This window comes from Nannospalax galili, unplaced genomic scaffold (assembly GCF_000622305.1).
Source record: "Nannospalax galili isolate Female #2095 unplaced genomic scaffold, S.galili_v1.0 scaffold568, whole genome shotgun sequence".
NCBI lineage: Eukaryota > Metazoa > Chordata > Mammalia > Rodentia > Spalacidae > Nannospalax > Nannospalax galili.
Genome location: NW_008359441.1, coordinates 2,361,682 through 2,378,379, shown reverse-complemented (window position 1 = coordinate 2,378,379; position 16,698 = coordinate 2,361,682). Strand labels below are relative to the sequence as shown.

At 41.6% G+C, this 16,698-nt stretch overlaps 1 protein-coding gene across 1 annotated transcript in view; it reads right to left on the bottom strand.

Annotated features, from left to right (window-relative positions):
• The window catches only part of Cfdp1 (craniofacial development protein 1), a 142,237-nt gene that overhangs the window by 112,296 nt on the left and 13,243 nt on the right, over nucleotides 1–16,698 (bottom strand). The window contains exon 4 of the mRNA XM_008822960.3: nucleotides 15,437–15,564. Within this exon, the coding sequence (XP_008821182.1) occupies nucleotides 15,437–15,564 (128 nt within the window). The remainder of the gene's footprint in view (nucleotides 1–15,436; nucleotides 15,565–16,698) is intronic.

Genomic DNA, 16,698 nt, shown 5'->3' with positions numbered 1-16,698 from the left:
TTTTTTTTTTTTTTTGTCTTTTTGAGGCAGGTTCTCCCTGAAGCCCCAGCTGGCCTGGAACTCACAGAGATCCAATCCGCCTGTCTCTGCCTCCCAAGTGCTGGGATCAAAGACATGCACCACCACGCTGGCTTAAGCCACTCTGCTGCAGAGGTTATATGGAAAGACTACACAGACACAGATGCCTGAGGAATCCATCCCAGCCCTGAGCTTTCTGAGTTCTTAAGCATCAGACCTGGGAGTGAGGAACCTTTAAGATGGTTTTAGCCACTGTCTGATTACAACTACAAGAGAATCTGACCAACAACAACCACCAACCTGTACCCAGCTGCACCCAGAACTATGAGAAATTATAACAAAACAGTTGTCTTGTTTAAGTCATTATATTTTAGGGTGATTTCTTAATTGCTATATAGATAACCCAAACAAACCCACATCCAAATCTCAGGCTTAATGCAAAGTCTCAAAATACTGGATCCAAAATAGATCCTTTAAGTTTCCTTGTCCAGGGAGCTAGAGAGATGGCTCAGAAGTTAAGAGATTCGCTGCACATGCAGAGGAACTAGGGTTCAGGTCCTAGTATCCACATGGCAGCACACAATCATCTAGCCTCCATGGGCACCTGCATGCACATGAAGACAAACAGTCAGACACATAAACTAAATGTTAAAAAGAAGTTTCTTTGTCCTGACCTAGAGTGGAGTCAACATGAAGAGCACATGCATGTCTTTGTCCTGACTAGAACCCAGAGCAGAGTCAACAGGAATGAAGAGCACATGCACGTTTATTCTCCACTTCCTACCAAACTCCTACCACGAGTGGTAAATAAGTTAAATTAAAACTACACAGCATTAGTGAGAAGAGGTACCCATAATATTAATAAAATTTCCAGAAAGTAGCAACTTAGCCATGTTGACAGGTGCTGGCAATCTAAGCCCTTGAAAGGTTGAGACAGGAGGAGCAGTTCAAACCCATCCTTGCCTACATGAGGGCCGGACTCAAAAAAAAAAAAAAAGCAGCAAATATTTGGTTTTGGTTTTTTCTGATCTCCTAAACTTGAGCCTGTGGACCGGACAATGGGAAACAAACCAATTTGCATTACAGAACCCTAGAAAGGCTCATTAAATTTAACTTCCAGGAACATTTGAAGGTGGAAGAGAGGATTAGGCTGCAACCAGCTGAGAAGTCTGCATTAGCAGCAACCAGGCCTCAGATCCCTCCCTTCCTCAAAATATAGGATGTGTCCCCACCATTTCCAATCCAGACGGATCTACTACACTTTGAAGAAAATGAAAACTACAGAATTCCAGTCTCACAATGGACAGGACTGAGGATTAAAGCTCCATCCTGAAATGGAGAAACTACAATGAAAATCCATTTTCTTTGCCCTTGCCACAGCACCCTTAAAGGCTACATATGCCAGAGGGCTGAGTTATGAAACGGGGTGCTGCCCAACCCATCATGCACGTTGCAATAGTAAGAAATAGATGTGTATCTGACTTCTACTACTGAGGCAGAGCTTGTTGCCCAAGAATATACCCTCTTCTGAACATTATACCAATTCAACTAACACACCTTTTAGAAAAGGGGAAAATAGGGGGAGTTGTCAACAACACAAGAGAATCTAGCAGTAAACGGTGGGTTTCTACAAGGAGCCACAAACTTTAAAAGATCCACATCAAAGCACCACTGTCAAATTTTAGAATGCTGTTACAAAGAACAGTGGGAAGAAAAGCAGCAACACACAGCCTCGCTGTGGTGCTGCTGCCTTCCTGGTTTACTAGAGGTCGAACAAGACTTCTGTACATGCTTAGGGACACATTTTATGAAAAGCATCCCAGAATTGTGGACATACATAGCCTCTGCCCTTGGAAAGCTGACAATCCAGCAAGACCGCCAACTATGAGAGCAAGTCATGACGACACATGACACACCACAGGTGCCACACAGGAGGCAGAGTGAGCACCAGCCACAGGAATACCCTTCTCAATTCCTTGTGTTACAGTCTTATACACATTCGCCAGGAAACCATCACGTAAACTGCTGTATTTCTTGAGAAATTTGAAATTAACACAAAGTAGTTATAGCAGATACACTCTTCATCGATAGCATCCTTAGATGTCATGTCTACTCTTTCTGCTGTTTTGTTTTTTCAGACAGGGTCTCACTATATGGTCCAAGCTGGCCCTGTATTTGGGAGTAGCCTCCCAAGTGCCAGAAAGTAACTTCACATTTAAGAAGCCATAAAAGATTTGGCTATTAAAGTAAGAAAACACTTAAAATTATAATCATTTCATACACAACAGGGAATCCTGCAGGAAAAGGTCTATTATTAGCAGTAATTAATTCATGTGTTCTCAGCAGAAAATCCACTTTAACTACATTTCACTTGCTCAGGGCTTCCTGAGGTCTATTTGCACAGAAAATTTCCATGACTGGACTTTTCCAAAAGGTCAATCATTTAGGAAAGTCTGAGCTAGTTGGGTCAGCTGGTCATGTGATAAAGAAGGGTAAGATAGATTTTCCTCCACTTCTCAAGGTTAAAAAATATTATGTACTTTTCAAGTGAGGGAAAAATAAACAAAACATCACAAATCCAAAATATACCAATTAAAACAGTTAGAACCTACAAAACTAGGCCTGTACTAGCACCTCCAACATACAGCATCACTAGCCCCCTTACATTTCTCACAGACGGAGTGGTGCCTTTAAGGCAATATGAAGATAAAAGGAAAAAGCGAAACAATGACACCAGGAGATTAGAAGACATGCTCAAATCCATAAAAAAATTTGTGTCTGGATTATCAATTAAAGTTCCAGATCTCTCAAGTTTCCTCAAGAAAGTTCCTAAATAAGTTTTAAAAGTCTTGCCAACAAGGCAACTATTAAGTTTAAAAAAAAAAAAAGTAGTGGGGCCAGGTGTGGTGGAGCACACCTTTAATCCCAGCACCCTGGAGGCAGAGGCAGGTGAATCTCTGTGAATTCAAGACCAGCCTGGTCTACATAGTGAGTTCCAGGCCAGCTGGGACTACAGGGAGGACCTGTCATAAAAAGACCAAAAAAAAAAAAACTGGGACCAGAGAGATGGCTTAGTGGGTAAGAGCACTGATTGCTCCTACAGAGGAGTTCAGTTCCCAGGACCCACGTGGTGGTTAACAACCATCCATAACTTCAGTTCTAGGGGATTCGATGACTCTTCTGAACGCCTCAGGGATTGCACGACACGGGTGCATTTACATACATGCAGGCAATACACTCATACACATAAACATAATAAAATACTTTTAAAATGTGTATTTTATGCATTGACATTTTTCTTCTCCCCCCACTTTTTAAAAAAGTATTTTACTATTTTTATTTTATGTGTATGAGTGTATTGCCTGCATGTATGTGACTGCACCCATGTTGTGCAATGCCACGGAGATCAGAAGAGGGCTTCGGAGTCCCCTGATGTGGAGAGCGGGCCCATGCGGGAGTGCCCAAGATGGCGCCCGGGCACCCTGCCAAGCCCCATGATGAGTTAATGGCGCATGCGCAGCAGTGAAGGAAAGCGTGGCTGCTGGCACAAGGGCTCGGGGACAGAGTGTCCCGACCAATCCCGTCTAGCGATCTGGCTCGTGTATCCTACGGAATGTGGTGTGATTGGAGGGAGAAGGAGATAAAAGGGGATGGAACCGGGCAATAAAAAAAAGAGAGAAGAAGTTTGAACCGGCTGTTGGTGGTGGTCGTTTTTACTGGGCTCTGCTGGACAGAGCCCGGGGAAGCGGCACCCTGAAACTGGAGTTAAGGATGGTTCGTAGCCACCATGTGGGTGGCGGAAATCGAACCCAGGTCCTCTACAAAAGCAGTCAGTGCTCTCAACCACTGAGCCATCTCTCTAGCCCTCTCCCCCCCACTTTTGAGACAGGATCTAACCTGGCCTTGACCTCCTGATTCTCCTGCTTCCTCCTCCCAAATGCTGGGATGACAAGTGCATACTATCATACCTGGCTTTTATAGGGGAAGACTTTATGGGGAAGGAATTAAAGAGAACATTCACTTATTCTGTTATAAATTTCTATAATGTAAAAATTTTATGTATTACTTTGAAGTACAAATAAAATGCATGTGTGAGTATGTAATTTTATACTTTTATTCTGCTTTCTTTTCAATAGGACATGGTGCTGCCCTCTTCTGACAAACGGTACAAACAGCAGACTCCCTGAAATCCAAAGTATTTAAAATTACCACTGATTCTAATTTAAATATTAAAATAAAAGTAGGGGAATGGTCGCCCATGTCTGTAACACCAACACTTGGAAAACAAAAGGCAAGAGAATCAGGAGTTCAAGGCCAGCCTCAGAAACATGGTGAGTTCACAGCCAGCATGGGCTACATGACACTGCATCTCAGATGAAAAAAAAAAGAGGAAAAAAATAGAAATTCGTCACATAAATATTTACAAATTCATAGTTTAATTTGATTACAAATTTAATTATTTCTCACAGAGCAAGTTATTCACCTGGTTTTGCACTCTATGCAGACTACTGGCATACTTAATAAATTTTCCTTTAGATGTTACACATGACATGGGAAATAATCCAAGCCAACAGTTTAAAATAAACTTTTTTTTTTTTTTTGGTCTTTTTGACACAGGGTCTCCCTGTAGCACCAGCTGGCCTGGAACTCACTATGTAGACCAGGCCAGCCTTGAACTCACAGAGATCCGCCTGCCTCTGCCTCCCGAGTGCTGGGATTAAAGGAGTGCGCCACCACGCCTGGCAGAATAAACTTTTATTTTTCTTTTTGAGACAGTTGCAGCACATCACCCTGGCTGGCCATGAACTCACTATGTAACTGGAGCAGCCTCAAACTCAGACTTCCACCTGCCAGTGCTTCTAAACATTTTTTTACACCTGTAAGTTAAAGTACTTTCTACACTATTGTTTTCAGAATTTCTTACCTGCATGTGTGTGGCTCATCCACCCCGCCGCCCCCAGCACCACTCCTTCCCAATTTCACATACTATGAACCCACTGAGTCCACAGGATGCTGCCAGTAGGTGCCTGGATATAGGACTAGGGGCTGCGTCCTTCCCGACCACCTCCCCACTCCATGTTGGGACTGTCAGGCTAGACCTTGCACAGGGCTTATGTATGATATCATAACCCCAGGGTGGTCATATATGTAGCTGCTCTGACGTGTCTGGAAAACATGGCTTTGTTTCTACGTTTTTTTGTTGGTGGTGGTGGTGGTGGTTTCTGAGACAAGGGTCTACCTGTAGCCACAGCTGGCCTGGAACTCATCATGTAGACCAGACTGGTCTACAGTGCACAGAGATCCACCTGGCTGCCTCTGGGTGGGACTACAGGCGTGAGCCGCCAGGCCCAGCATTTCTAAATTATTTCTATAGATTTCTAAATCATTGACAGTTTACTGTCAATGTTCACCATGCCCTATTGGATAACTCCGACTTGATTTCTGGGGGCAAAATAGATGACTAATTCACATCAGTAATTATTTGATGGATCCCAAAAATGACCAAAGGAAAGTGCCTTACAACGGAGGATTCTGACAGATGTTGCATGTTGTTTAACTTGGCACCAATGCTGGATCTCCAAGGGACAGTTAGCATTTGTCGGTGTGGTATTTTTGTCTAACATGATTAATCTGAAACTACAACGAAAAGCAAAGCAATAATCCAAATTGAGGTGCATTCTCCAATGCAAATGGTCTGGATTCCTAATAACTGTCCGTAACTCCCGTTCTAGGGGATCTGACGCCTTTTTCTGACCTCCATGGGCACGGCACACATGGGTGCACTTCCACACATGCAGGCAATACACTCATACACATAAAATAAAATATTTTTTAAAAAAAGACTTAAATGTAGTATTTAATCTTGAATTGAATCTTGAGCATAGAAAAACTCAAAAGGCTGGGCATGATGACACATGACTTTAATTCCAGCACTCAGGAGGCAGAGGCAGGTGGATCTGAGTTCGAGACCAGTCAGGTCTACACACCAAGTTCCAGGCCAGCCAGTACTGTGAAACCCTGCCTCAAAAAAAAAGAGGGTGGTAGTGCCTGCAAAACTGGTATTGGAGAAAATGGAAAAAATTTTAAATACACAAAAAAAACCTGCAGGCAAGATATACAGCGATTGTGATCATATAAAAACCCGTTTAGCAACTTTTAAAAAATCACAATATTCAGGGGCTGGAGAGATGCCTCAGCGGTTAAGAACACTGGTTGTTCTTACAGAAGACCCAAATTTGAATCCCAGCACCCATACGGCAGCTAACAACTGTGCGTAACTCCAGTCCCAGGGGATCCGACAGCCTCTTCTGACCTCCACAGGCATTGCATGACATGGGTGCACTTATCTACATGCAGGCAATACACACACACACATAAAATAAAAATAATAAATAAAAATTTTTTAAAAACCACAACATTCACAATGTAACCATCCCAATCTACAATATAACCATTAGAATCACTGCATTGAAGCAGGTATGGAGGTACATGCCTTTAATCTGTAACATCGAGGCCAGCCTGGTCTACTTAGTGAGTTCCAGGCCAGCTGGGCCTAGAGGGAGACCCTGTCTCAGAATAACCAACCCCCAAAAGGAATCATAGCATTAGAAAGAACAAGTCAATTATGTTTCTTGTCACATTTTCAAGGAGAATCACACGTGATAAAAGCTATATCAAGGGCTGCACGGACGACATAGTGGGTAAAGGCACTGAGTTCAAGCCCCAGAACCCACAGGTTGAGGAAGAAAACCAACTCCCATCAGCTGTTCTTTGACCTTCATCTCCATGTTGTGTCACTCCTACATGAACACACACAGAGTAAGTGTAATTAAAACAAAAACAATAGGCTGGAGAGATGGCTCAGTGGTTAAGAACACTGGCTGCTCTTACAGAGGACCTGGGTTCAATTTCCAGCATCCACATGTTGGCTAACAACTGTCTGTAACTCCAATTCCAGGGGATTCAATGCCCTCTTCTGACCTCTGTGGGCACTGTAAGACTTATGCACAGGTAGGCAATACACTTACACACATAAAATAAAAATAAGTAAAATATTTTTTAAGAAAACAAAAAGAAAAAAATGGGTTGTGGTGGCACACCCCTTTAATCCCAGTACTCTGGAGACAGAAGCAGGTGTATCTCTCTGAGATCTGAGATCAGCCTGGTCTACATAGTAAGTTCCAAACCAGTTGTGGCTACAGAAGACACTGTCTCAAAAAACAAAAACAAAACCCCAAAACACCAGCAACAACAAAAAACCCAAAACTCTATCAATCATCTATACTAAGACTGCAATATAATTTGCATTATTATTTTATGGATTTTCTGTCAATAAAAAAACTAAAATGTAGTAAAATAAGCATTTATCTTTACAATTTACTATTTTTATAATCATTTTGTAAATCAAGTGTGCTTTTTAAAATTTAGTTTGAAGCTAGGCATGGTGGCGGCATGCCTTTGATCCCAGCACTTGGGAGGCAGAGGCGGGCGGATCTCTGTGAGTTCAAGGCCAACCTGGTTTACATAGCAAGTTCCAGGTCAGCGGGGGCTATAGGGAGACCCTGTCTCAAAAAAACCAAAAAAAAAAAAAAAAAAAATTACAACACACATATGAAGTATTAAAAACCGTGTATAGGGGCTGGATAGATGGCTCAGTGGTTAAGAACAATGGCTGGCTGTTCTTGCAGAAGACCCTGGTTTGAATCCCAGCACCCACATAGCAGCTAACAACTGTCCATAACTCCAGTTCCAAGGGATCCAATAGCCTCTTCTGACTTCTGTGGGCATTGAACGACATGGGTGCACTTACCTACATGCAGGCAATACATGAATACACATAAAATAAAAATAATTAAAATATTTTTTTTAAAAAACATGTATAAGTCGGGCGTGGTGGCACACGCCTTTAATCCCAGCACTTGGAAGGCAGAGGCAGGTGGATCTCTGTGAGTTCAAGGCCAGCCTGGTCTACATAGTGAGTTCCAGGACAGCTAGGTCTACAGGGAGACCATGTCTCAAAAAGACCAAAAAAAACAAAAACAAAACAAAACCCATGTATAATACGAGCAAATAAAAACAAAAACTGAGTAGATGGAACATTTGAAAATAACTATGAGAAAGTTAGATAATTATTTCCTCACTGTAACCTACAGAATGCCAGATAATCTACCATAAAATTTCTTTTAATGTATCTGTGATTTAAACAGAAGGGTGATAACAAAGTATTCTGTAAAACAGAACTAGGATTATACTGCCAAGAGATGGAGTTTTGAGCTGAAGAGTCTGGAAGAGTATGTTCTAACAATGCAGCTCTAAGACAGGAAAACACCTCAGGGCAGGAGCTTGTTCTGAGTAGCGCTGGGCTGGAGATGCGGGGCAGTGTAAAGCACTTACTGAGCACACACACACACATAAGCCTCTGTTACCAAAGGAAACAGAAAATAAAAATTTTAAATAGCATATCATTACAATAGTAAAACTGAATTATACAGGGCTAGTCTGTCAATTTTTAAATTATTCTTTCTAGATATATTAAGTTGGAAGCTGATCATCAATATGCACATGTTATATTACATTCTGAGTTACAATGGTTATGAAAGGGAAAATTTTTGTTGAGAATGATGGACTACAGAATAAATTTAGTATTTTCCCCACTTCTCTGACCTGGAAGGATTAGGGACTAAATTTAGGACTTACACATGCCAAGGAAATATTCCTAGCCCTAATTTTGTACTTTGAGTGTGTAGTGTATATACATGTTCATAAAGAGTGTGTAGTATATGTTTGTGTTCATGAAGGTATGTCCACATGTGTATAGGTAAACATACATGTGTGCAGAACAGAGGTTGATACTGGGTGTCTTCTTCCATCACTCTTATTTTTTGAGACAAGATTTCCAATAGTTATCCCTCCACGCCCTGCTGTGCCCTGTCATGCCTCGCTTAACCTCAGGTCCTCATGCATTTAATGAGTCCTCTCCCCAGCCCCTGTACTTCTTCCTCTGAGACAGGATCTTACTCTGTAGCACTGGCAGGGTTAAAACTTGCAATCCTCCTGCCTCAGCTCTCTAGTAGCTGGGATTATTGGCCTGTGCTATCAAGCCTAGCAACTTAAAGTTTCTAAAAGTACAAAAAGCAAGCCGGCCGTGGTGGCGCACGCCTTTAATCCCATTTAATCCCAGCACTCGGGAGGCAGAGGCCAGCCTGGTCTATATACTGAGTTCCAGGACAGCTGGGGCTACAGGGAGACCCTGTCTCAAAAAGACCAAAAAAAAAAAAAAAAAAAAAAAAAAAAAAAAAAAGAAAACTTCGTCTAATATCTTTGATATCTTAAATAATTGCAATACTACCATGAAAGAGATTTAACATGCTTTGCAACAGTAAGTAAATTATAAGAGTAAAAATGAAAATTAGCCTAAAAACCACATCAATCACCAGCACAGCAAATGACATTGGTGCAACTGTGGCACTTTTATCTTGGGGTAATCAACAGCTACCTTATTTAACTTAAAAGCCCACTCAACGGAAGGGAACTCACGTGTTGTTCTGTAAACCTAGCCAAATACACATAGCTGGAGAGGTCACAGATCTTAGAGAAAACTCTAAGGCTGTCACATCTCTAGACAAATGTAATTTATTACTATGTGCATGGATCCTTAAATTTACAGACAAATATCCCAGTCACCACTGAACAAAGAAACTTTTTTCAAGAGACAGAGATAATTACAGTTCCACAAGTGGTCATACACAGAGATGGTCTGTGATTTGCCCAAGTCTAAATGGCACATCAAGAATCCAACCTCTGCAACTAAGGCTCACAGAGCATAGACCAAGAGATGAAGAGAACACTAAAGCATCTTTCAATTCTCATCAATGAAGCTCCCTCATGCAACAGAGGGCCAGGAACACAAAAGGTCACAAATGGCCAAAATGCAGAGAATAAAGAGAATAAGAGTCTGCAGAGTGTGAGTCCTTGGACAGGACTCCTATATTAAAATCCACCCACCCAGGGCTCAGGGACCATTGTGGAAGAGGGGGTGGAAAGATTGTAAGAGCCAGAGAGGACATACAGAACCATACGGAAATAGTCCTACAGGCACCTGGGATCCTTCTCATACAAAGCTATAGAAATGGTGTCAGCATGCATAAGACCCATGCAAACTTAAGCAGACAAAAACCCAGAACAGAACTGTGGAAATGAACAGCAGGCTCCAATCTTAGTCAAAGAATTATTGGCAGCTGATTACTGCTGGGTGAGGAAGAGCTGATCTTCTTCAAGGGAGAGACTCTAGATAGGCTGACTAGATCCCAGTGGATGAACTTGCCCTGAGGAACATCTGGGGACACTAACTTTACACGACAGACCTTAACACAAAAGACAGAAGGTATGAACTCCACTGGGGCTATAAGAGGGTACCAAAGGGGAAAAGGGGTATAAAGATGATTTTATGTATGAAATACACAAAACTTCAAAAAACTTAATTAAAAAAAAATTAGTCTGGAAGAATCGAGTTTTTGCATACTAACATGTTTCACAGGGTGTTCTGAATTCTCTGTTTTGTTTTGGAAAAGGGTCTCATGTAGTCCAGGCTGACCTCAAATTTGCTATAAACAAGGAATGACTTTGAACTCCTGTTCTTCCTGCCTCTAACTCTCAAATTCTGGGATTACAGGAGTATGCCATCACACCAGTTTTTCTTTCTTAACGTGGTGCTAGAAAATGAGCCTTATAGGTCACACACGCTAACCAGGCATTCCACCAACTCAGGAACATCTCCTTGAACTGTATCTATTATCAAATGAATATCTACACATAGGAAATTCATGTATGCAGAATTCTTTCTTCCCATTAAAACATGACTTGTTTCATTGTAACTTGATGGGATAGCCTACTGGGAATGGCTGCTGACAGAATCACTGAAGACTGTCTATGAAAACCATGGGCTGGGAGCACAGCTCAGTGATGAAGTACCTGCCTAGCATGCATGAGGCCCTCAGTTCAATCTCTAGCACCACAAAAAATAAAAATAACTACAAAAATCGCTGGCTTTGCAGGGCATGGTGACACACACCTTTAATCCCAGCATTCGGAAGACCGAGGCAGGTGGATATCTGTGAGTTCAAGGCCAGCCTGGTGTCCATAGTGAATCCAGGCCAGCTGTGACTACAGGGAGACGCTGTCTTAAAAAAAAAAAAAAAAAAAAAAAAAAAAAAATCGCTGGCTTCATTTTAGAAGGTAAAAAAGTAAAACCCTGAACTTTATCAAACTGCTCTGAAATTTATGCTTTCATGCCACGCAGGGTGGGACCTGTCTACAATCTGAGCACACAGAAAGTAGAGGAACCACAATTACAAATTTTAGGCTTGAGTAAGATACACAGACCCTGAAGAACAAAAAATAAACACATACATTTATACTTCCTCATTCATAAAAATCTCTCTATGCAATGGGTCTATGATGAGGCAGTTTTTAATGGTTTTTTTTTTTTTTTTTTTTTTTTTTTTTTTGTCTTTTTGAGATAGGGTCTCCCTGTAGCCCCAGCTGTCCTGGAACTCACTATGTAGACCAGGCTGGCCTCGAACTCACAAAAGATCCACCTGCCTCTGCCTCCCAAGTGCTGGGACTAAAGGCGTGCACCACCATGCCCAGCTTTTTAATGTACTGTATTTTTATGTGTATATGTGTGAACCTGCATGAGCTAATGCAGGAGCCTATAGAGATCAGAAAATGCTGGATTCCCTGGAACTGGGGTTACCAGTGGGGTTACTGTGGCCACCAGGTGGCCATGTGGGTGCTGAGAAGGGAACCAGAGTCCTCTGCAAAAGCAGCAAGTACTCTTAACCATTAAGCCATCTCTCCAGCCCTGAGGAGATGGGGGGTTGTGTTTATTTGTTTCTACTGGGAGTGGGCATTAACTCAGGGCCATAAGAAGGAGGCAAGCATTCTACCACTGAACTATAACTCCAGCACTGGGTCTATTAATAGTTTACATTTTGTCTGTTGGTTTGGTTTATTTTTAAAGAAAACCTAAAGCTGGGAACTTAGCTCAATGGTACAGTGCCTGGTTAGCAAGCACAAGGCCCTGGGTTCAGTCCTCAGCACCGAAAAAATTTATAAAAGAAAGTAAAGAGTCAAGCTTGGTAGTGCACACCTTGAATCCCAGTGCTTGGGAGGCAGAGACAAGAGGATCTCTATGAGGTCAAGGCCAGCCTGGTCTACATAGTTAAGTTCCAGGCCAGCTCAAAAAACAAAACAAAAAAGAAAAAAGAAAAACAACACAGAAAAAACGTCTATGCACATTGACTCAAGTGCTGCTGTTACCCATGCAACCTGCACTAGGTAAATTAAGAAACTCTCATTGGGAAAAAATGTTAAATGCTAAGCAGTATTATTCAAAGTGTGTGTCTGATACTTAATATTGAGAACTGATATTCACTCCTGGTTTCTGGTTTTGTTTCAATTACAAAATAAAAGGCCTAACAGTGGCCCCTCTTTCTGTCAGGTATACTCACATTTTCAACCAACAGCCTATACTTTTTCTCTTTTCTTGTCTTTACTTCATTTTGAATACATCTGCTGAAACGTAATTTCATGTCTGTTGAATATTTAAAAATTGAGCTTGTATTTTATATAGACTCGCAATTTACTTTTTTTAAAAAATAAAGATTTTATTTATTACTTTTCCTTTTTATGTATATGAGTATATTGCCTGAATGTATGTAAGTGCACCCATGTCATGAAATGCCTGAGGATGTCAGAAGCAGGCATAGGATCCCCTGAAACTGGAGTTAAGAATGGCTATCAACTGCCATGTGGGTACTGGGAACGAAACCCAGGTCCTCTGCAAAAGCAGTCAGTGCTCTTTAACTGCTGAGCCATCTCTCAAGTCCCTCAATTTATTTCCTAGTAATTCCTTTTTATTATGTTTTACAAAAGTTATGGTGTGCAACAGATTGAAAATTTTAAGTCATAGACAAGAATCTGCTCTAAGTTTAAATTTATTGATATGAGAAATGTTGTAAAAGAATGCCTTCAAACTCAGCCTCAAACCAGGCTGGCCTTAAACTTACAGAGATCCACCTGCCTCTGCTTCCTGCGTGCTAGGATTAAAGGTGTGCACCTCCACACCCAGCTTGTGTGCACCTTTTTAAATAAGGGCATTTTTTTCCTTCTTTCTTTTTTTTCAGGGTCTCTCTGTAGCCCCATCTGGCCTTGAACTCACAGATTCACCTGCTTCTGCCTCCCAAGTGCTGGGACTTCTGTGGTGCGTCACCACACCTGACCTATTTTGAATCTTTAAAAATGTTTAAATTTCTTACTATTGTATGCATATGTGATATGTGTGTGTGTGTCTGTGCCAGAGTGTGTGTGTGTAGTTGGTTCCCTCCTTCCACCTTTATATGAGCTCCAATGGATTAAACTCAGGTCACAGAGCCTTTTGCCAGGCCTAAGAATGTATTTTTAAGAGACATGGGATAGGTATTCAAAAATAAAGTGTTACATCCATGTGTCATGGTTTATACTTGTAATACCAATAGCCAGGAGGCTGAGGCAGGAGGACTGCATGTTTGAAGCCAGCCTGGACCACACTGTGAGTTCTGGGCAAATGCAAAATATATAGGAGGATCCCGTCTCAGGAAAGAACAACTAAAGAAGTATTATAACATGTATGAGCAAATCTCAAATGGTTCAGACACAACAAAACAAAATACAAATATGCATAGTTAACAGCAGTGCTGACGAGATGATCAAAGGGCAGAGGTGCTTGCTGCCAAGCCTGACAACCTGAGTTCCATCCCTGAGTCCCCACCTCCATGTTGGAACGAGAGAACCAACTCCCACAAGCTATCTTCTGACCTTCACACTTGTGAAGTCACACAGGCATCTGCATATATAGTACCCCCCCACAGAGATAAATAAAAGACAAAATATTGAATAATGGTGAATCTGAATAAGAATTTTAAGTATGCAGGTGTTTACCCTAATACTATTCTGACAACATTTCTATAAACATGACATTTTGCAAAAGAAAATGCTTGAGGGAAAATTCTTTAAAATTAGTAAGTTCTGCTGGCAAGGAAACTCACGCATATAATCTCAGCACTCAGGAGGCAGAGGCAGGTGGATCTGTGAGCTCCAGGTCAGCCTGGTCTACACAGTGAGTTCCAGGCCAGCTGGAACTACAGGGAGACCCTGTCTCTCAAAGAAAAAAAAAAAGTATTTAATGTGTATTAGTGTTTTGCCTTAATGTACATGCATGCCTCAGAGCCAATTAAGGATGTGTGTTATCTGTCACATGAGTGCTGGGAACCAAATCCAGGTCCTCTGCAAGAGCAACCAGTGCTCTTAAGCACTGAGCCATCTCTCCAGCCTCAAATGGCCCCCAGTATCAGTGGATTTTATTCCACGGACTCAGTCATGTATCCGCAGAAAATATTCAGCAAAAAAAAAATGCATCTCTATAGAATGTTAACATATGTATTTTTGTCATTAGTACCTAAATGTCTATTTACATGGTGTTTATAGAAATCAAGCATTACTTTTTTTTTTTTTTTTTTTTCCGGTCTTTTTGAGACAGGGTCTCCCTGTAGCCCCAGCTGTCCTGGAACTCACTATGTAGACCAGACTGGCCTTGAACTCACAGAGATCCGCCTGCCTCTGCCTGGGATTAAAGGTGTGCGCCACCACGCCCGGCATGCATTACATTTTAGATATGACTTAATGTATACAAAAGGTTATGTCATTTTATATATGGGACTTAGTATCTGAGGACTTCAGCATCCTCAGGAGGTCCTAGAACCAATATCCCATGCATACTGAGAAAGACTGCAACTGCTGGAAAACAGGTATTGTTTCTAAGAATAGTCATTATAGAGGAAACTCTATTTTCAGACAGCATGCAGGCTTAATTTGTTACTGTCAAAGAAAATAAATGTGACAGCCTATAAAACTAGTTGGAATTCCACCTATTCTCATTCAGCTCTAAATCAGCTGCTGTTTTCACATGATGAGGGGAGTGAAAATTCCAGGCATATGGTTCTTACCTACAACAGTGAGGAGGCTAAACTGGTCAAGTGCCTCTAAAATACACCACTTTTATGAACTATAGTATATAAATTCATAAACCAGTTTAAACAATAACATTAAGTGACAAAACAAAACTGGAATTAAACTTCTCCTAGCATTTTCAATTCTTGCCTGATTAAGCTCACTAGGGCTCCTATTTCACAGCCATAGAACGTAATTAATGAACAATTTACCCAAAGCCACAAAGCATAGGAATAAGCATGGAAATACAAAAATCCTCAGGCTTGCTCAAACTATTAAGACGGGTAGAAATGAGGACAGACATCTAACATCATTTAAAAGATGCTACTTGAAAAAACACTAGTCCCAGAACTTGTAGAAATCTTCCTACCTCACTTCTTCACCAGCAAAATCAAACACCTTGGTAATTTTCACCTTCTCTGTTTCTTTAGGTTTTTCTAGCTCTTCTGCTTTGACTAGCAATTTACTTGAACTTGTCTCTTCAGTCTCCTCTGCTGCCTAAGAAAAAAGAAAGAAAATCAGGTCAGATGTGGTGGCACATGCTTTTAATCCTAGCACTTGGGAGGCAGAGGCAGGTGGATCCCTGTAAATTCAGTGTCACCTGGTCTACCTACTACACAGTGAGTTCTAGGCCATTCAGGGTTCACAGTGAGACTGTCTCAAAAAAAGAAAAAAAGGGGGGTGGAGAGAAGGCCGAGTGGTTAAGAGAACTGACTGCTCTTGCAGAGGACCCAGGTTCAATTCCCAGCACCCACATGGTGGCTACGAACCGTTCTTAACTCCAATTCCAGGGGAATCCAAAGCCCTCTTCTGATCTCCACGGCATTGCATGACACAGGTACACTCACATACATACAGGCAGTACACTCATACACATAAAATAAAAATAATGAAAAAAAGAAAAAGGAAAAAAAAAAGAAGAGGGGCTGGAGAGATGGTTCAAGGGTTAAGAGCACTGGGTGCTTTTGCAGAGGACCCAAATTTGATTACCAGCACCCACATGGTGGCTAATAACTCCAGTTCCAGGGGATCCAAAGCCCTGTTCTAACCTCCTTGGGCATTGCAGGACACAGGTGCACTTTTATACACATAGGCAATACACTCATACATATAAAATAAAAATAATAATAAAGTATTTTTAAAAAGAGGAGGAGGAAAGCCAGGTGTGGTAGTGCACGCCTTCAATCCCAACACTTGGGAAGTGGAGGCAGAGGCAGGCGGATCTTTGTGAGTTCAAGGCCAGCCTGGTCTACATAGTGAGTTCTAGGACAGCTGGGGCTACAGGGAGACCCTGTCTCAAAAAGACAAAAAAAAAAAAAAAAAAAAAAAAAAGAAGAGAAAGAGTCGGGGGGGGATGAGGAAGAGGAGGAGGAAGGGGAAAAGAAATGAAATCAGTTTTACCAAGTATAAGCCTAAAGGAGCCGTCAGAACTGCTGCTCATAGTTGTTCTTTCATGTTTCATCCTTAATCAGTTAAAAACCTACTGCAGGGTCTGGAGTGACAGCGCTGCAGTTAAGAGCACTTGCTGGTCTTGCAGAGGACCTAGTTTTTGGTTCCCTGTACCCATGACATGGGGTGGTTCATGACCACTTGTAACTCCAGCTCCAGGAGGATCTCATGGCTCTGGCCTCA